The 18,121-nt window shown below is 50.5% G+C and overlaps 5 protein-coding genes across 8 annotated transcripts; 3 read left to right on the forward strand and 2 right to left on the reverse strand.

The window, feature by feature from the left end:
- Positions 1–818: 818 nt before the first annotated feature.
- Positions 819–5,870, reverse strand: ascc1 (activating signal cointegrator 1 complex subunit 1). 3 transcript variants are annotated; one of them, XM_068754230.1, is made up of 11 exons: positions 5,666–5,870; positions 5,468–5,567; positions 5,175–5,272; positions 4,915–5,093; positions 4,684–4,817; positions 4,492–4,611; positions 4,274–4,398; positions 3,776–3,849; positions 2,809–2,953; positions 2,536–2,566; positions 819–1,461 (listed from the first exon to the last, which is right to left on the reverse strand). In XM_068754230.1, exons 1-9 carry the CDS (start codon positions 5,784–5,786, stop codon positions 2,837–2,839), a joined length of 1,068 nt encoding a protein of 355 aa, XP_068610331.1. In that variant the 5' UTR covers positions 5,787–5,870; the 3' UTR covers positions 819–1,461; positions 2,536–2,566; positions 2,809–2,836. The 3 variants fall into 3 exon arrangements, with proteins under 3 accessions (XP_068610331.1, XP_068610329.1, XP_068610330.1); XM_068754228.1 differs by having other exon boundaries at positions 4,274–4,611; XM_068754229.1 differs by lacking the exon at positions 2,536–2,566 and having other exon boundaries at positions 4,274–4,611.
- A 124-nt stretch (positions 5,871–5,994) lies between these two features.
- On the forward strand, positions 5,995–7,134 carry anapc16 (anaphase promoting complex subunit 16). Its single transcript, XM_068754231.1, has 3 exons — positions 5,995–6,381; positions 6,710–6,784; positions 6,870–7,134. The coding sequence occupies exons 1-3, from the start codon at positions 6,240–6,242 to the stop codon at positions 6,977–6,979; spliced, it is 327 nt and encodes a 108-aa protein (XP_068610332.1). The 5' UTR covers positions 5,995–6,239; the 3' UTR covers positions 6,980–7,134.
- Positions 7,135–8,742: 1,608 nt separating this feature from the next.
- Positions 8,743–10,304, forward strand: ddit4 (DNA-damage-inducible transcript 4). Its single transcript, XM_068754483.1, has 3 exons — positions 8,743–8,841; positions 9,021–9,194; positions 9,282–10,304. Exons 2-3 carry the CDS (start codon positions 9,029–9,031, stop codon positions 9,761–9,763), a joined length of 648 nt encoding a protein of 215 aa, XP_068610584.1. The 5' UTR covers positions 8,743–8,841; positions 9,021–9,028; the 3' UTR covers positions 9,764–10,304.
- Positions 10,305–10,849: 545 nt separating this feature from the next.
- On the reverse strand, positions 10,850–14,440 carry dnajb12b (DnaJ heat shock protein family (Hsp40) member B12b). 2 transcript variants are annotated; one of them, XM_068754741.1, is made up of 9 exons: positions 14,308–14,440; positions 13,371–13,548; positions 13,160–13,305; positions 12,892–13,065; positions 12,756–12,823; positions 12,564–12,673; positions 12,230–12,402; positions 12,003–12,145; positions 11,790–11,923 (listed from the first exon to the last, which is right to left on the reverse strand). In XM_068754741.1, the coding sequence occupies exons 1-8, from the start codon at positions 14,438–14,440 to the stop codon at positions 12,024–12,026; spliced, it is 1,104 nt and encodes a 367-aa protein (XP_068610842.1). In that variant the 3' UTR covers positions 11,790–11,923; positions 12,003–12,023. The 2 variants fall into 2 exon arrangements, with proteins under 2 accessions (XP_068610841.1, XP_068610842.1); XM_068754740.1 differs by having other exon boundaries at positions 10,850–11,923; positions 12,564–12,823.
- Positions 14,441–15,071: 631 nt separating this feature from the next.
- On the forward strand, positions 15,072–18,115 carry scd (stearoyl-CoA desaturase (delta-9-desaturase)). The gene is made up of 6 exons (XM_068754742.1): positions 15,072–15,175; positions 15,355–15,577; positions 15,908–16,038; positions 16,124–16,329; positions 16,669–16,901; positions 17,143–18,115. Exons 2-6 carry the CDS (start codon positions 15,370–15,372, stop codon positions 17,340–17,342), a joined length of 978 nt encoding a protein of 325 aa, XP_068610843.1. The 5' UTR covers positions 15,072–15,175; positions 15,355–15,369; the 3' UTR covers positions 17,343–18,115.
- The last annotated feature ends 6 nt before the right edge of the window (positions 18,116–18,121 follow it).

Raw genomic sequence — 18,121 nt, forward strand, 5'->3', positions numbered from 1 at the left:
ATATTCAGACATTTTCATATATATATTCAGAAATTTCAATATATATATTCAGACATTTCAATATATATATTCAGAAATTTCCATATATATATATATTCAGAAATTTCCATGTATATATGGTGTAGTGGTAAGGGTTCCGCGCTCTCACCCCTGCGGTCCAGGTTCGATTCCCAGTCGGGGAGCAGGATCGATCTTGTGTCATTAATAGAGTCAGCTCGAAATCTAGTGCCGGCAATCCTCAATGAGGAGATAATGAACGCCCTGAAACGAACCCGCGTTTCTTGAAATGCTCTTCTTAGACAGGATATTTGTACTGTAATACATGCCACTGTGTGACTGTATTTGTACTGTAATACATGCCACTGTGTGACTGTATTTGTACTGTAATACATGCTACTGTGTGACTGTATTTGTACTGTAATACATGCTGTAAGTGTCTGTCTGACGCGCGACAAGTCACGTGATGGCTGGCGTGCCGACAGCCGTTAGTCACGCCCCCTCGCTGGCCGAACTGTTCTGGCAGGAACTTTCAGGAAGGCTCTTCTTGCTTTTTAATCTGCTCTGTGCCCATCTCCATCCCGGCGTTCCCGAACCCTGAAGCCCCGGGAAAACCAGCAAACCAGGAGCAGGAGGAAGAAGTTCCAGGCATGTTGGATCTTCAACCGGTGGAACCTGAGTTCTGGTTCTAGTGGATTAACTTCATCTGGACACTCCCACGTGGGAATCCTATTTAAATATGTTGTTGTTGTTGTTTGTACCGACCAATCAAAAACAAAACGAGACGTCAAATGATTCTAATAATTTAATGTCATCGCCTAGGAAACCACTTGAGGGCTGCAGCTAGCTGCTGCTGCGCATACGTTGTCTTCCTCATGCTTAGTCACATCTGAAGCCCTGATTGTTCACCCCCCCCCGACAGAATTAAGGAACCGAACTAATCCTAAAAGAGAGATTTAAGCAGAGATTAATGCTCGACTGTCGTTTACGCACCCCGAACCAGAGTCGTCGTTATCGTGCAATCGCTTCGGCTTGTTGCGTTTGGAACACGGTCCTCTTCTACGTCCTACGTCCCCCGCCCCGCCCCACCCCGCCCCGCCCCGTCCCGGAGCCCGGCTGTGGAAGAGCGCCTCTAATTGCGGAGAGATTAACTGATGCCATCAGCGCCGCTCCAGTCAGAGGCTGATCTCATCGACCCTGTTGGGGCGTCGGTTTGCACGACAGCAGACGGAGCAGCTCGATCCGAAGGCTCGTCGGCTCCAGATGTTCGTCAGCGCGTCCCGTTTCCGTCCTCCGCCCGTCCCGGCTGCACAAACTCAACGATCAGGACAAGAATGAACGGCGCCGGCCACGGGCGGGTGCGGCACACGTTTATTTATTCCTGCGGGGTTTCAACAGCGTGCTAAAATAATGCAGCTCCTCCCAGCGGCGGCGGCGCTGTGAACGTCTCCATCCGAAGATGACCTGCAACAGACAATCAGAGATCAATGTCTGAACCTTAAATCACCGCGGTACGGCACGGAGAACGTTTTAGAACGGAGGAAAAGTCAGAGATGATGTCTCGTTTGATCAAACGACAAAGAAGTGTCTGAAACGCCTGATCGATCGATCGCAGCTGTCGTTGATCGAGTCTCAGATCAGCAGCTAATTCAATAGCAAAGGAAACGCATTGGATCAAAGCGGCTGATGTTTAGGATCTGACGCCACTTCCTGCACAGCAGAAGCATCCGGAAGGCGCGCCGCCATATTCCTTAACGCTGGTCCCGCCTCCTCCTCTATAGATCGGCGGGACGCGACGATCAATCAGAAAGCCCTCGTGAAAGCATCCGGGGAGTCGAGCTGTCAGGCAGCATCGAGCGAGCGTCGTCCACACGCCGCGCGGACAAATGGGCCTGGTCAACGCACACGCAGGTGAACCTCCCACCGACCTTTAAAAGTAATTGGCCGTTTAATCGATTTGGTGTCTGTTATCGGTTATTCCGAGGCGGCGAATCAAATCTACCCACGACGTTAAAAAGGTCGCGTCTCTCAAGCGTTGATTCTTTCCCACTGATGAAACCTTAATATCTAATTAGGCCATGAATAATTGCACGGCCATTTTCTGCATATTAACCCCCCCCCCTCCCCCCCCCCCCCAGACGTTGATCGAGTGCTTCCAACAGCCCCTCCCGAACATGAAATTAAATATGCAAATTCTGATGAGATAACAATAATTCAGCTAGCAAACATGAGATGAATTACGGTTCCTAAAAAGTTCGGGGGGGGGGGGGGGGGGGGGGCGTCAGGGTGACGCGTTTTGAAAATAAACAGGGGGCAGGAAAAATACTGAAAGTCTGACGGTGAAGCGAGGAGCCGATGTCTGTATTCACCGGTGCACTCCACGGGGGGGGGGGGGCTCTGATAAAAAGCCCGGTGTGATAAATCACGTCAGCCATGCATTAACACATTCACGAGGCAGCGAGACGAGAGCGGAGGGATTAGGCTTTGCTTCCGACGTCCCGTCGTGAGGCGGTGAGAGAACATTAGGACCAGACTCACCCAGAATGCTTCAGTGGCTCAGGAGGCGTCTCTGTTTGTTTGACAGACCCAATATATTTAGGCTTATTACGTTTAAATGTAAAACTCCATTCAGCAACAATATTCTAATTATTGTGTAAAGTGCATGTACATGCATTCATCTTAAAGCAGGTCTAAGTAACAATTATGAAGCAGATTGTTGCCTTTCAAAACCCTGTGCTGCCCCCTGCTGGACGGCCCCTGTACGACACCCTTCTTCTGATCTAAATCATGTCCCCACTATGAATTTCCTACCTCAGAATGTGCTCTGCCCAGACGACGCTCATGAGAACGTGATGCTGCCAGCGGAGGCGTAGTAACCGGTGCAATCCGAGGAATATCTGGTGGACAGCAGGACGGAGTTCAGCCGGAACGCCCCGAAACGGTGAGCCCCGAATCGCTGAAAGGACAAACGGCAAAATCACCGCAGATCAACGGGACGACGAACTCCACCAGCACAGCCTTTAGACGGGAACGGCAGCATGTTTAAAAAGTTGTGAAGAAACGCCGACGGGGTGTCCCTCCCTGTGGAGTCACTCATGGCGTTGCCACGGCAATGGGCAGCTGTGAAGGACGTTTTTATACGCAGCATCAAGTTGATTTCACATTTCTGCTGTCAGCCACAAATAAATATTTAATCTGGATTTGACAAGTGACAAAAAATATTTATTCCTCAAATAAAAATCAAATAAAAATCAAATCGACACGTTTTGATTTTTAGAGCTTCGTGACTTTGCGTTAATTCCCCAGAGGTCGCCCCCGCCAAACTCGTCCTCGGCTTAGATACAGGAAATAGATAAGTATCGACTTCACTTTAACTAAAACAGCGTCCCGGCGTGTGCAGGAACATTGATTCCTGCCTTCCAATCAGATCAGCCGGGTTAATGTCTCATTAGCATTAGTAGCACAGCTGTTCTGGGAACATTAACATTCATTACCAGCCTGGAATCACTGCGCCTTTGATCATCCTCGGTGCATGCGAGAGTGACATCAGAGTGTTCCTCTAAGTTAATACCTCTTAAACGGCCAAGCTCTAATAGCCAAATGGGATTCCAACTGTGTCATGAGGAAGCAGACGGTTTTGGGAGGAAGAGGAGCCACAACAGACAAATGAAGATTCATTGATCGTCCACCAACAAGCATCTTAAATACTTAAGAGCGATCGAAATAATTCTACTGGAGTCTTCATCGGCGGAATAGGAGAGGAAGGACTGACTCCGACCTTTAATATGTTTCTGGCATCGAAAGCCTCTCTCTCACTCAGGGTTCGTCTTCCCGGGCCGCCGGCGTCTTCCACTGGAGAGGGAGAGAGAGAGAGAGAGAGACGGGCCGTAAGCCCAAACATCCTGATGAAAGAGTCGTCTCCACCGGGTGTGCCAGCGAGATGACCTTTGAGGTCGTTTAGTTTGTTAGGAGCAGAAAATAAACCGCTGAATATTCATGAGCCTCCTGTCTGTGCTGCCCCCCCCCCCCCCCCCCGACTGTGCTCTGTTGTTGGGAAGGACACATTTGAGAACTGGAGCTGGACTTCATCCACAGCCGAAATGAATGCGGCCATTGTGAGAGGACTTTGAAAACACGAAAACAGAGCAGCGGTCAAACGGAGAGCGACCCGCCCACGCCCCCCTCCAGGAATGTGTTGTCGTGTTGTCGCCGGACAAACGGAGTGTGGGCGGGAGCGGCCAATAGCATCGCTGCACAGGCGGTGCTCGGCTCATACCTGAGGAGTCTCTCCGGAACAGAGTGTTCATCACCGTGCCGTGCAGCTTCACCCGCTCCCGCTCCCTCACCATCAGGCCCGCCGCCACAAAGTGCTCCGCCAGCCGGCCGGCGATCACCTGCAGCCTTGAAGCGGAAGCGAGGTCAGCGTCTACTGAAACCTCGCGGAGGAAACTGAGACTTGAGCCAAACGGGAGGCGTCGTCTTCCACCCGCCCACCTGTCCGATCGGTCTGTCACATCGACTTTGGCGTACAAGACGTCCACCATGGCCGGGTCGTCGTTCATGTACTCTATGCCCGTCACCTCCAGCTGCAGCGGCTTCCCCTCTGTGAGGTCCCTGACGGCCGACACCCAACATGTTTCTGGTAGCACAGTGAGAATCTCTCACCCAACCCCCTCGTCCGTCTACCTGATGACGTTTTCACACTCTCGCAGGTGTTCGCCGGCTTTCTTCACCTCCTTCTCATTCAACAGAGCAAAGGTGCCGATTGTCAGGTGAAGCTTCGCCGGGTTCTGGAAGATGCTTTCCTCCACGCCATGATCCTGCGCGGATAAAAACAATAAAATAACATAGGAATATATCAGCATCGTCATGGAAACCTGGGGACTGCATCATCATCATCCATACTTTTCCTTCTACCTGTGAGCACTGCTTCAAAACGTCCTCTTTAAATCTCAGAAATCCTTCTTGGATTTCAGGACCGTTCAGAGGGAATGACAGGAAGTGAGTGAACGGCTGCTTTTTCCGGAAGCTCTCGGTGAGGACTTCGATCCTCGTGGCTGCAGATGAGACTGAAGCTCGATGGGAACCTGTGATAACTGGGGGGGGGGGCAAAGGAAGACAGTTAAGAACATGCACTTGGTGCCTCAGAAAACTGCACTTGTGTTCTTAATCCTGACCAATCTGCCCTTCCACTCCTTGTTTCGGGATGCTGATCGACGTCTTTGTGTCACACTCCAGACGTCTGCGTGTCTCTCCTTTTTTCCCGATGATATATCTGTAGAGTATGCGAGGAAATAAAGAAACACACACTCAACGCACCACTGTTTATCTACGGTGTTTGTAGCACATGAAACACACGTTTCCTGCTTCCTAATGGTATTGATTATCTTAATTTAGTTAGATTAACACAACCATATTCGAACTCCAGCGTAGACACAACGAACTCGCGTGTAATCTGCTATTAACTCACTTGTAAAGAACACTCGGCACATCAAAGGCACAGCGGAATCCTTTATTAGTTTGTTCGATCACGTGAGCATCGCAAGCTTCATCTTCAAATTCATCACCTTCTAAAACATGGAAAAACACAAATGGCTAAACTTAGCGTGTTTAATGAACTGAAGCTACTTCATGTGATTTTAATGCTAGCTATAACGACAGAAGCTACCGAGAGGTCCCGTGTACGACAGATCTTCTTCTTCTACTTCTTCATTATGTTCCTCCTGAATAATATTCCTTCGGTATATTCTTCCTTTTATATTAATAAGAGGAGGACGTAAAACATCCATAATGCGAGAAACTAAGAGAGACAAACAACATAAATAAACGTCAACGTCGTAACTTGGCTGCCATTTCCGGGTTTCCAGCTTTACGACTAATGTCGTAGCTCCGAACGTAAAGTTGTGTTTGTGTCGTAAAGGTGTAGCAAGACAGCTAAATAAACAACTGCGCACATCTAGAATATTTAACGATTTATTCTGGCATCGACTGAGTTAAATCGTTCGACAAAGCCGGTTTTTAAACGTGTTTTGTTTTGTAGCATTAACATAAAGCTGCTGCTTACATCGGCGTTAGGACGATAGTTAGCTTCCCAGCTAGCCATCCTTAGCTCGGGATAGCAGCTAAGCTAACTGGTTTGATTGGTTTGACAGGCCGCTGAGCTAACATCATAGCTTCGGACACGGTCGTGTTTCAGAGACTATCGCGGTGACTTGTTCGTGTTTTATGACGTTTATAAGGGAATGGCCGCGTCTTCGTCGTCCTCCTCTGCCGGAGGTGTCAGCGGCAGCTCGGTGACCGGTTCTGGGTTCAGCGCTTCAGAGCTCATCCCGCCTCGGAAGGTCCTGTACACGTATCCCAAAGGCGCAGGTGAAATGATGGAAGGTGAGACGCCGCCGCCATGGCAGCTGTGACGCGGTTGTGTCTGTTTTTCTGCAAGATGAGCTCCAACAGCTGTCGCAGAGTTTATGGTATTTTTAGGTGGGTCACGTCGACATTGTGAAATGGGTCATTCGTTAATTCTTTTTGCAGTATCATAAATAAACATACTAACACTTGATTAAATAATAAGAATGACAGGCCAATGCAAAGACGATTTTACACAATGGTAGATCATAAATTAAATGAAATGTTCAAATCTACTAGTGCACGAGATCAAGGCTCGAGACCAAACACTTTAGGGTTTCACTTCCGGTGTCGTTTCCCCTTTCAGATGGCTCCGACAGATTCTTGTGCGAGTCTGTATTCAGCTACCAGGTGGCCTCCACGCTCAAACAGGTTAAACACGGTAAGCCTGAACTCGTTCACGCCTGAACACGTTTTGTTAAAAGACGCTGGCGCTCTCCTAAAGCGGCAATTTTGTCTTCCTTCAGATCAACAAGTGTCTCGAATGGAGAAACTGGCGAGCTTGGTGGAAGAGCTGGAGGCCGACGAGTGGCGCTACAAACCCATCGAACAGCTGCTGGGATTCACGCCGTCGTAAAAGAAGAGATTCTGAGCTGGGCTCAATAAACTGGGATGTAGTTAGAATATGAGATGCAGTATTATTTTATGAATCACTGAATAATGGTTTGTGGGTTTTGTTTTTTATAAATGACTTTGGATATTTGTTCCAAAATAAAACCCTGTCAACAAAAATCTCCTTTTTTATAAACCAGTAACCAAACAATTCTAAAAACGTAACCTTTTAGAGGCTTTTCTGTTTGAGCCGTGGTGTTAATGAGACAAATTTCATTTATGTACAATTTAAACGATGCAAGTTTAAAATAAGATGAGAGAAGAATGCAAACATTTAGAGTCAAACAAACAGCCCCCCCCCCCCCCCCCCCAAAAAAAGCATTCAAATCCCAGCTTTCCTTCTTTGCTTGGACGGAGGGAGATAATTTTGCGGCCACGGTGACACAGCAGTTAGTAAATGTCCCAACCTCTGTGGCTGTTTGTCCTAGTCTGCTGCACTGATACTTACTAGAACACGGATCCCAGTGGGGGGGGAGGGGGGGCAGAAACAGAACGGACTGTTCTCACTGGAAGGCCAGGGTCCGCCATAAGAAGACACGCCCCCCTGCAGTACACGTACAGAGGTTTGTTTCTCATTACAACACCCTCCTCAGAACATCTTGTCCCAGCATGCGTCTCCGTCTCCGCCCCCCCCCCTGGGTACACCGTGGCCCATCCCCCTCACGTGCAGCTGCGTCCGGATGCTGTGCGGCGCTGTCTCGCACAAAGTCTGTTTTCTGTTCGAAGCTCAGCAGCAAACTTTACGACCACAATAAATTCTGGGACATTGTGAAATCAAATCTGTCCAGTTGAGATAATGGAGGTAACTTCAGCCCAGCTGCACAGACACACCCCCCCCCCCTCCGGTGGAGCGGAGGTGTTGGGTCATTATAGATTCTCTGATGATTGGATTCTCCATGAAGCAATTGATTATTAGGTTTAAAAATGGATTTGTTATGTCCGAACGGTGTATTAAAGCATATTAAAATAAATGTCACTTTGGATAAAATGGGACTGACATGCTTTTAACATTTAAAATGCATTAAAAAAAAGTGCCTAAAGCAGTGCAGATAACGAACAACCTGCGTTTGTGAGTCCTGACACTCGTATACGTTTTACAGGTGTTCCAGGTGAGCCTGAATAATATTACGTACAAAGGACAAAGGCTTTTTTGAAACGCTCCTCTTAGACAGGATGTGTGACTGTACTTGTACCCTAACATTCTATCTAATAAATATCTTCATCATCATCATCATCATCATACAGGTGAGCTGAATGCAGGATGCTGCACATCTTCCTGCAGCAAACGGCGCTTTGCCTCTCGCAGTGCGGCAGCTCCGTGTGGGCAGAATTAAACATTCTGATGTAATGCTTGGAGCAGAGCAGATGACGTCATGTGCAACGCAACGCTCCGGACCTGCCGAGGCTCGCCCGCGCGCGCGCACGGACCCGCTGGACACGCCGAGAGGAACCCGCAACGCACGTCCAGCGATGAAAGCCTCTTTAATGACGGAGAAGAAACAAAGAAACAACAAGTCGTCGTTGATTCCTGCAGCGCAGCGGCCTGCTATCCATCAGCCGCCGCCGCCTCCTCCCCCTGTTTGTCTTCCTCTGCTGGCAGGTTACCAGGCAGGATACGTCGCAGATGGCGTGCCTCTCTTTTTGATTGGCTGGCTGCGGGGCAGTGGGCGTGGCCTAGGCAGCCTCTATATAAGCATTGTTGCCGGACGGTCCGTCGCAGAGCGCAGCAGCTGTCGACGCACGGAGGAGCAGAAACTGTCGTTGCAGACAATAACCGTTCAATAAAGAGTCTTTATCGTCGACAGGCGCCATTTTCTTCAATAAGCTGTAAGTATTATGCGACAATCCCTCTTCTGGCTCGCTTTTTAAGCAAATAGAACAGCTGGAAAGCTTTTTAGCAAATGTCTTCTGGATGCAAACTTGTTTACGAGGCTTGTATTCTTAATTCACGGACGCTGCGGAGCAATAAATGACGTTTCGAGCTGTTTCTGTTTCCTCCCAAACAGCTGACACCATGCCAGCGCCGCCGGCACCCACCGATGTGAGCAGACCGCCCCCGTCCCCGGTGGACGACAGCCCCCGGAGGCTGTCCTGGGGCAAACTGGTGCAAAGGCTGACGTCCAGCAGCAGCATGGAATCCGGGTCCGACGGGGGCAGCAGGAGCGACCTCTCAGACTCCGGTAAGCCAGGACCCCCCCAGCGTAGAGCTGAACCCCCCCCCCCCGAGCGCACCGTCCAGGTTTTAACCCGTTGCGTCTCTCCCCCAGGGTCGGATGTCTCGGCGGGAGAACCGTTCTACGACCCGATGGAGGAGACCGTCCTGCGGGAAGTCGTGGAGCTCATTGAGCAGAGCCTGAGAGACGCCAAAGAGTCGGACTGCGCCTTACGGTGCGCCAAACTCCTCATCCCGGAGAAACTCCTGGAGCACATCGGGCGGGAGCTCCTCCACCTGGCGGCCAGCGAGCCCTGCGGCCTGAGGGGGGCCCTCATTGACCTCTGCGTGGAGCAGGGGGCCTCCTGCGAGAGCATGGGCCAGCTATCCGCGGACCCCTACCTCGTCCCGACCTTCCAGCTGACTCTGGTGCTGAGGCTGGAATCGGGGGGGCTCTGGCCCAAAATCCAAGAACTCTTCAGCCCCAAGTCTTCCTCCACCCCCCCAGTGAGGCAGGCCATAAAACTGAGCACCGGCTTCCGTGTGATCAAGAAGAAACTGTACTGCTCGGAAGAGCTCCTCATCGAGGAATGCTGAACAACGTTAGCGACGTTTGATTGTTTTATTGCCATGGCAACGCAACCCGTGTATTATATCCCTTCCGAAGCGTAAGAACGGACTTTGACACGCTCCCATTGCAGGGAGACAAACTTTGTGGGACTCGAAGCATCGCCGATGGTCAGATGTTCCCGTGGTAACGGAGCTCCACCGTATATTTGATTGTGTTTTGTGAGCATTAAAGTGCGTACCTCGGTTTCTATTGAAACCACACAGCGGCAGCTAGCTATACGTGTCTGTAGTGGCCCATAGTGTGTCTGTAGTGGCCCATAGTGTGTCTGTAGTGGCCCATAGTGTGTCTGTAGTGGCCCATAGTGTGTCTGTAGTGGCCCATAGTTCTTCTCTCCTCATTGTAACGTGCAGCGAGCGATGAACCGAACGCCAGCAAAGCGACGTGCTCGTCTTGTCGTCGCCCCGTCCTGCTCTCGTCTTTATTTATTTGACATTCAAATACTCTCATCGCACTGTTGTGTTTTCTTTTGTACTTAATGACTGCTAATAAATTATTTTTCTAACCTCATCTCTTTTCTGTCTTCTCAAAAGTAAGATTTTTTTCAAGTGTCCTTGACCTTAAATACCAAAACCCCGACACGGCTCCTGGAGTCGAACCCATCCGCCATCTTAAAGTGGCGTTTCTGGCATTTTCCTGAAGTTCATCCTTCATTTTGTTTGTCGAATGTTTAACAATGAAGACTACAACTCCCATGATACTTAGCTCTTTTTTTAGGCATGAAATATAATGTTAGAGCCTGTTTAATTTTAATCGATTTCTTGTTTTACTTCCAGGTTTCATGAGGAAATGTAGGAAAATAAAAATAATCTTTGTCTTGATTCTGCTAAACGTACAACGTACCCTAACCCCCCCCCCCCCCCCCAGCTCATCACAGCTGACGTCCGACTGGACGGAACAGCTGCGACCGCAGGCCGCCGTTCCTCCCCGTTCTGCACGTCCTCCAACGTGAACGTGTCCCGAGCCTCGTTTCCGCCCACCGCCGTCTGCGCACGCCCGAAGCGCTGACTCGGCCTCTGTCTGTTCTGCTCAAAGCGATGAGTCACCGACAGGTTTCAGTACCCACGTTTATTTTCATCCAGGAGTAAAAAGAAGGTGGGACGGAGTGAGCAAGATAAAGCATTTTCATTAAATAATACAAAAAAATAAATAGCATAATATAAACTCAAGTGAGACGAAGGCTTTTCCACATCACATACATTACGCTCCAAAGCTAGATCCTAATAAACTCCCGCTTTGTCAGCATTTTCTTGGCTTTTATTGTGAAGGAAAAATGTTCTTTTATGGTTTAAGGAGGCAAAGAGTGACGGGTCAAGTCCTTCCATTTATCTTTATCCCTCACACACAGCAGGACCAAACAAATCTCGGGTGTTGGACAAACCCTGGACACGCCAGCGTGTGCCCATCTGAGGTTTCACATAATCCCTGCATAGTTTCAGAACGTGCACTATAGAGTCCAAGCAGCAGAATCTGCCTCCCCGACCTGACTGCATAAAAGAAGAGGGAGCTTTTCACTGCGGCAAAAATAAAACCCAACCTCGCTGCATTCCGGTTTCACTCCAGACCTCCGTCAGCGGCACAGCTCCCAGGAGAAACAAGAGTTCCAAACTCTTATCAAGAGGACGAGTTATTTTTAAAAGGAACAGTTCACCCACGATTAAAGTTTAAAAAGCCAACCCCAATAGAAAGTCGGCTGACGTTGCTCATAAAGCTACAAGCGTTAGCACACGCAACCCACCTGGGGAAGGTGCCTGAACACGAAACACTGCGTATGCTAGCAATTACCGGCTACGACAGATGCTCTGTCTGTTGCTAATGCTTTTAGCTTAGAGGCTAACGTGAAGATTTCAGTTGAAGGAAGTGAATCAAAACTTTCAAAAATCACATTGGAGGCTGAATTTTCATTTTTGGGGCGAACTGTTCTTTTGAATGGCTTTTCCCCATTTCAGGACGTTACACTAACTTCATACATTATTTCCCTCCGCTGACTAAAATGCCACAGATACCTTTCATCTCATTCGTGGGGTCGGTTTGATGCCGGTTGCCTCTGGTTTGTTTTAGTTGCTCCTTGTCGCTCTCCAGGCTGTTAAAGCTCGTCTCTTTGCGGCCAATAATGTTCCGTGTTGATTCTGGAGACGAGAAGAGGAAGGAAACGAAATGAAGCATGCGTTCGCAGAAGAGGACGCCGCGTTCGTGTGGAGGACTTGCCTTTTAACGGCGAACACGGCCTCAAGCCTGTAGCGAAGCCGTGATATCGGACAGCTTGGCGCAGCTCGGCGTGCGAGCCTTCTGAGCTCTTTGGTACAGATCGGAGTCCCCGAAGTAGCGAGCTCTGTACAGCAAGCCTTCCTCTGCAGGAAGCGACAGAAACAATACTGATGTGAGCAGAAGAAGACGTTTCCACGGATTAAATAAACAAACAAAGCACAATTTACTTTGCTGTTTCTCCTTCCAGCAGTTGTTGCGGAGGTTGGAAATATAATCGTCCTCCACCGACCGCTCCAGGTTCTTCAAAATCACTCCCGTGAATTCCTTGGAGAACTGCTCCCCCACATAATACGGCACCTTCAGGTTCTCCGTCAGCCTCTTCTGGGTGTAGCCCACGGACCTGCGTGGAGATGGGAGAGACGGCAGCGTGAGATGGACTGACCCGGAACGGTCCGTCTCCCGTTATCTTGAACGCAATTAGCAGTCGTTGCAAATAGAGGCGAGGGTTGTGATTATTAAAGGAGGGGGCAGCAGGAAGATGGGGACACGGGCGACACTCACGGCCGGAAGCTGAGGCTGTACGGGGGGCTGTTGACCATGATCTGACTGAGAGCCGACACGATAACCAGGATGAGGATGGGCATGACCTGCACGAAGAGAGCGAGCCCCCCCTGCAGAGACAACACGACCAGACGAGACGCCAGTTTGTTGCCTTCCTTTCAAACCTCCCTGAAAGACACTTTCACGACTCACGTCTCGCTGTCGCTCCCTCCGCTCTCGCCTCTGGTTGCGTTGCCCGTTAGCGTACACGTTAGCATTACCTAGACGAATGGAGCGCATGTTTAAAGACAGGCTACGCCGCGTATTAGTCAAAGAAAAGGACACCGACTTGACTTGTAGCCTCCTCCGAAGAACATATTAAAAAGGTCTTCGGGCGAAATATCCGGCTCAAAGTTTCCGTTTCCTGGGCTTTGTCTGGAAGGATGCCTCCTCTCATCTCCACATTGATCATACTGTCTTCTTTTGCTGGCATTGCTCAGAACAGCGTATGCATTCCCAATGGCTGTTGGAAGTATAAGGTTATGTTGGAGCATCACAAAGACACCTTTTGCATCGTAAATCGTATTTACTGATAAACGAAGGTCCGTCCTGGTCACCTTTAAATGCCTCCGTTGCTCCCGGAGCGTGATTCTTGTCTGGGTGAAATTTCAAAGCGAGTTTTCTGTATGATCTTTTGAGGTCATCCTCAGACGCATCTGCCTGGACCCCGAGAATTTCATAGAAGTTTTTACATCGTTTTATCCTGGGAAGAGAACGCATGATTCTCAGTGAAAGGGGTGAACCCGAATCACATGGTTATAGTCTCACCTCCTCACGGCTTCCAGCTGATCTCCAGTGTAGGGTTTGGGGGTGTCCGGGGGCTTCTCTTCAGGTTTGGCTTCCTCACTTTTGCTGTTCTGCCATCGAGACCTTGGGACCCCATTGACATCCGAGAGGCCCCCTCCCCCAGGGGTGAATCCATTCTTTGCTATTAGCTCCAGCAGTACTACAAGATTTTAGAACTTGCAATCAGTATACAAATGAATACTCTGCACCTGGAGGAATCATTCAGCCAGAAAGTGAATGGTATACAACTGTATGATTTACATCTTCTTATATCCATTTGAATTTCTGTGATTACAATGTTTTCACTCTTCTTAAAATATGCAAACAAATTTTTATTAACTAATTTATAAGGATAAAAGATAAATACATGACCGATATAATTTAAAGCTTCGATTAATTGGCTCGTACTAAGGTCCCGCCTCTCAGTGGGCTGCGAGCCAATCATCATTTAGGATGATACGATGGCATATGTGATATCCAATCAGATTTGTAGGATGGCCACCATCCGGTTCCTTTCCTTCTGGGGTTCCAGAAAGATACGCAACTTAATCTCTGGAGCGGTTACCATGGTAACCGACTACCAACCTATCCATGTCTCTTGCTGAGCCTGAAGCACATGGGGTGTGCGTTCCTCGGGAAACCGATAGATGTCGAAGCCCTATTAATTCTAATAACCTAGATAGAGGATGATTAGCTCTCTTTATATAACAAATAAAGAATATATTTTTCAAAATACATTAAATTGTCTCAGGAGCGTCTGTGGAATCACATATCAATATTTAGGCTTTCTTCATTTATGATATTGAACATTAGCAACCTGAGCTAAACAGCTAGCTCATGTGCAACCAAAGGCCCGGCCCACATAATGGGCACCTCCGCAGCTGAACGCAGCGTCTTTTATTTCTCCATTTTAACTCACCCGTGGCTTTTTGCGTGGGGAAAAGTCTCTGCGCCTTCTCCAAGAACCTCTGCGCCTTCTCCGGCTGCTCGTTGGTCAACGCTGCGGTGGCGATATCAATGCAGCGCTCCGCTTCGTCCCTGTTTACTTCCATCGCGGCGGGCAGCGGCTGCCCGGACCAGAAGTAAATAAAGGCGCCTTGTGATGACGTCACATCCGCGATGCTGCAAATTTAACAACAGTCGGCGGCATTAATTTAAATGTGTGACCATTTTTGCCATGGGTGTCATGAGGCCTGGCGTTTAAATGGATTATAGCTGCCTTCGCCGCTTTCTTTGTCGCGCACATCGCGTTTTCTACCGCTAGATGGAGACAAATAACCTTTAAAAATAAAGAATACAGACCGTAGTTAAACCCGCTTTCGTTTTATAATAACTTGGCGCTAATGGACAATATTTAACGCTTGAAACAGCAACCACTGATTTATTTTCCTATTTTTCGGGACTATGACGTCACACAGAAATCGTCGCTGCATCGGAGCAATGGATCCGTTCATTCAAATTTCATATTTGACTGAACAAAAAAAGAAATATGTGAACGAAGCCTCTTTTAAAACGTCACCGGACGTCACCAGCCGCTCTCCGGGGAAAGTCGGTACATTCTACATCTGGCCGGAGAATGAATAAAAGGTGAACAGCAGATGAGCAAGCAGCCAATCAGAGGAGGAGGTTGAGTCGGCATGCGAGCGCTGATTGGTCGGCTGCGCCTCGCGCTCCAGAGCTTAATGACACCTTCGCTGCGGAGCTGTCTCCCGGTCCCGGTCTCGGCTCCGGTAGTTTCGGACTAAACGCAGCGTCGTTAGCGCCTGTTTCCCGCGCGCGGCTGTTCGGTGAGTGCTTTACCGGCCGTGTTTTAATTCACCTGCCGTGTTTTCTGCTCTACAGGTGTCACATCACTCCCGCGCGCCGCGGCAAAATGCCGTGGAAATCAGCACGGCCGCCTTCTTCCTCTCCGGCGGCGCCGGCTAGCTTAGCTAACTGTTGTTGTTGTTGTTGTTGTGCCGCTCAGCATCACCGAACCACGATGACGGAGGCGTCGTCCGGTAACGGGAACGACGTTCCAGAGGCCGCTAGAGAAGACGCGGTGGACCACACGTACCGGGAGAAGGAGGGCCCCAAACCCCGCCGGAGGATCGTGTGGAGGAACGTCGTGTCGATGACCGTGCTGCATGCGGGAGCCGTGTACGCCGTGTTCCTCATCCCCTCCGCCTCACCTTTGACCTTGCTGTGGTGTAAGTGGGCTCGAGGATATAAATGTAGATGTGCTCTCTCTGTCCGGGATAAAGAGTCGTCATTATGAACCGTTTAAATGGTTCCAGTCTCGACATGCCTGCGAGTGGCTTTATATCCGGCCTGTCACCGTCTGTGTCAGAGATCAAAGACATGAAACAAGTCGTTTCCCGGGAAGAACGTTTGTGCAAATCACGCCCGGTAAAACCCAACAAACTCCTTCAATGCCCTGGCTGCGAGAGACGAGAGGCGTGTTGGCGTGAGTCACACTCCTGATGTTCAAACGAGATGTTGATGGTCGGATGTGTCCCCCCCCCCGCCCCCCCTCCCAGCTCTATTATGTTTTTTCATAAGCGCTTTAGGAATCACTGCAGGAGCTCATCGCCTGTGGAGCCACAGATCCTACAAGGCCTCTTTCCCTCTGAGGATCTTCCTCTGCGTCGCCAACTCCATGGCGTTCCAGGTAGCCATGGATCAAGCGCACCTTTTCCAGTAACAACAGTTTCCATGGTTACGTGCGCAACCTCCGCCTTTGCTCCAACGCGCAGAACGACATCTACGACTGGGCTCGAGACCACCGGGTCCACCACAAATACTCTGAGACGGACGCCGACCCTCACAACGCGTCCCGGGGCTTCTTCTTCGCCCACATCGGCTGGCTGCTGGTGCGCAAACACCCCGACGTCATCGAGAAGGGGCGCAAGCTGGAGCTCAAGGACCTGCTGGCCGACGGCGTGGTGATGTTTCAGAAGAGGTGAGCCCGACGCAGACAATGGAGGCCGTTGGGAACCGTCGGATATCTGGATCAGGGCGACAAAAGAGGCCCCGCCTTTCTACGCCGGTGTGGAATGCGTCTGTCAGAGGCGAACACGCCGGGGGGGGGGTTCTCCCCGCGTCGGAATGATAATGCGGCAGCCGGTTCAGCAGCCGGAGCGCATTAGCCAGCCGACGCTAGGCTTTGCTAGCGGGGTGCGATGAAGACGAGGCCGCGCAGAGATCCTCGCCCAGAGCAGACGCAGCCGCACGCGCCGTTACCCTCCAGGTATGCCTGAGCTCACCCCCCCCCCCCCCCCCCCCCTCTCTGTCCCTGCAGGCATTACAAACTGACAGTGGTGCTCGTGTGCTTCCTCATGCCGATGCTGGTGCCTTTCTACCTGTGGGGGGAGTCCCTGTGGGTGGGCTACTTCATCCCGGCCGTGCTGAGGTACGCCTTGGTCCTGAACGCCACCTGGCTGGTCAACAGCGCGGCGCACATATGGGGGAACCGACCCTACGACGTGACCATCAACCCCCGGGAGAACAAGTTCGTCACTTTCAGCACCATAGGTAGGAAACGAAAGGGTACGGAGGTAGCGTCCGCGCCGTGCCGCCGCTTTACCCGTAGAAGGGCTGACGCGGCGGCGGTGGATTCCTGCCGGCGCTCCGAGCGGCGCCTAAGCCACAACCCTGTCGCGTCCCGTGACCTCTATGAACTCGAGCCTTTCTCCGGGAGGACGGACATCTGATCTCTCAGCGAGCAGCTAAAACCGGTGTTTCTGGTTGTTGACCCTCTTCTCGTGCTTCGCAGGCGAGGGATTCCACAACTACCACCACTCCTTCCCCTACGACTACTCAGCCAGCGAGCTCGGCGGCGGCTTCAACTTCACCACCGGCTTCATCAACCTCATGTGCGCCCTGGGCCTGGCAAAGGACCCCAAGAGCGTGTCCCGCGAGACGGTGAGGGCCCGAGCGCAGCGCACCGGCGACGGGAGCCACTGGAGCGGCTAAAAGGGGCCGGACTCGGGTCAGCTTCCAGGCGAGACGACGGAAAAAGCTTCACGGTCCTTCGGCGGCTGCACATTTCCATCCTCTGAGGATGAACGTCTGTTTCACGAGGGCCTCGATCACATTTTGCTTCTTTTTTTCTTTTTTTTGTGCTTTCGTAGCCGTTACGTAAAGAATTTATTGTTGAATCAGGTCGCGGCTTGGCAAATATGTTTTAGATTCATCAGGGGAAGTAACCCTCCACACCAGCAGGTGGCGATGGTCTATCTGGCAACCCCAAAAAAAAGGGAACATGGGACTGGAACCATTTTCAGATGACTCGTTTAAACTAAAGCCGAGGTCTTCGGTAGAGAGGCTCATTGTGATGACGTCGCGGCCGCCATGCTTGTAGTCCTAGAGGCCATATTCAGACATACAACGGACTCTCGTGTGATTGGTCGATGGGTACCGCTGTGATGGTGACATCACCCAGAACGGCTTCCGTTTTCATTCACTGATTGAATCAAATTAAAATTTGAAGATCACTGAAGGAAAATGATGAATTCTTAACTTAACGTTTCGTTTCTGATGCGTGCCGAGAGCGACGTCATCGCCGGAAGTTTCTACTGCGGCATCATCGCCGCCGCCGCCGCTTCCTGTTGACGTTTCTCTCCAGCAGAGATCCTATTGGTCCAGGCAGCGGCCCGCCTCCTGACGGCTCTGGCGTTAAAGCCACACCCATGCGTGGTGGTGATGATGATGTCGTAGGCGTTGTGCCGAGGAGCCGCGTCGGATCCGGTTTC

This window comes from Brachionichthys hirsutus, chromosome 21 (genome assembly GCF_040956055.1).
Source record: "Brachionichthys hirsutus isolate HB-005 chromosome 21, CSIRO-AGI_Bhir_v1, whole genome shotgun sequence".
In the NCBI taxonomy this organism is placed as follows: domain Eukaryota; kingdom Metazoa; phylum Chordata; class Actinopteri; order Lophiiformes; family Brachionichthyidae; genus Brachionichthys; species Brachionichthys hirsutus.

Coding starts and splice junctions, on each gene's coding strand:
- ddit4 (XM_068754483.1), top strand. CDS start 9,029: ATGCCAGCGCCGCCGGCACCCACCGATGTGAGCAGACCGCCCCCGTCC. Junction 9,195..9,281: donor GAGCGACCTCTCAGACTCCG/GTAAGCCAGGAC, acceptor TCTCTCCCCCAG/GGTCGGATGTCTCGGCGGGA.
- anapc16 (XM_068754231.1), top strand. CDS start 6,240: ATGGCCGCGTCTTCGTCGTCCTCCTCTGCCGGAGGTGTCAGCGGCAGC. Junction 6,382..6,709: donor CGCAGGTGAAATGATGGAAG/GTGAGACGCCGC, acceptor TTCCCCTTTCAG/ATGGCTCCGACAGATTCTTG. Junction 6,785..6,869: donor GCTCAAACAGGTTAAACACG/GTAAGCCTGAAC, acceptor GTCTTCCTTCAG/ATCAACAAGTGTCTCGAATG.
- dnajb12b (XM_068754740.1), bottom strand. CDS start 14,440: ATGGAAGTAAACAGGGACGAAGCGGAGCGCTGCATTGATATCGCCACC. Junction 12,824..12,891: donor CGGAGGAGGCTACAAGTCAA/GTCGGTGTCCTT, acceptor CCATTCGTCTAG/GTAATGCTAACGTGTACGCT. Junction 11,924..12,002: donor GCCGTGTTCGCCGTTAAAAG/GCAAGTCCTCCA, acceptor TCTCGTCTCCAG/AATCAACACGGAACATTATT.
- ascc1 (XM_068754229.1), bottom strand. CDS start 5,786: ATGGATGTTTTACGTCCTCCTCTTATTAATATAAAAGGAAGAATATAC. Junction 5,094..5,174: donor AGGAGTGGAAGGGCAGATTG/GTCAGGATTAAG, acceptor CCCCCCCCCCAG/TTATCACAGGTTCCCATCGA. Junction 2,954..3,775: donor ATGCCAGAAACATATTAAAG/GTCGGAGTCAGT, acceptor TTGTCCTTTCAG/CGATTCGGGGCTCACCGTTT.
- scd (XM_068754742.1), top strand. CDS start 15,370: ATGACGGAGGCGTCGTCCGGTAACGGGAACGACGTTCCAGAGGCCGCT. Junction 16,039..16,123: donor CCAACTCCATGGCGTTCCAG/GTAGCCATGGAT, acceptor TCCAACGCGCAG/AACGACATCTACGACTGGGC. Junction 16,902..17,142: donor CGTCACTTTCAGCACCATAG/GTAGGAAACGAA, acceptor CGTGCTTCGCAG/GCGAGGGATTCCACAACTAC.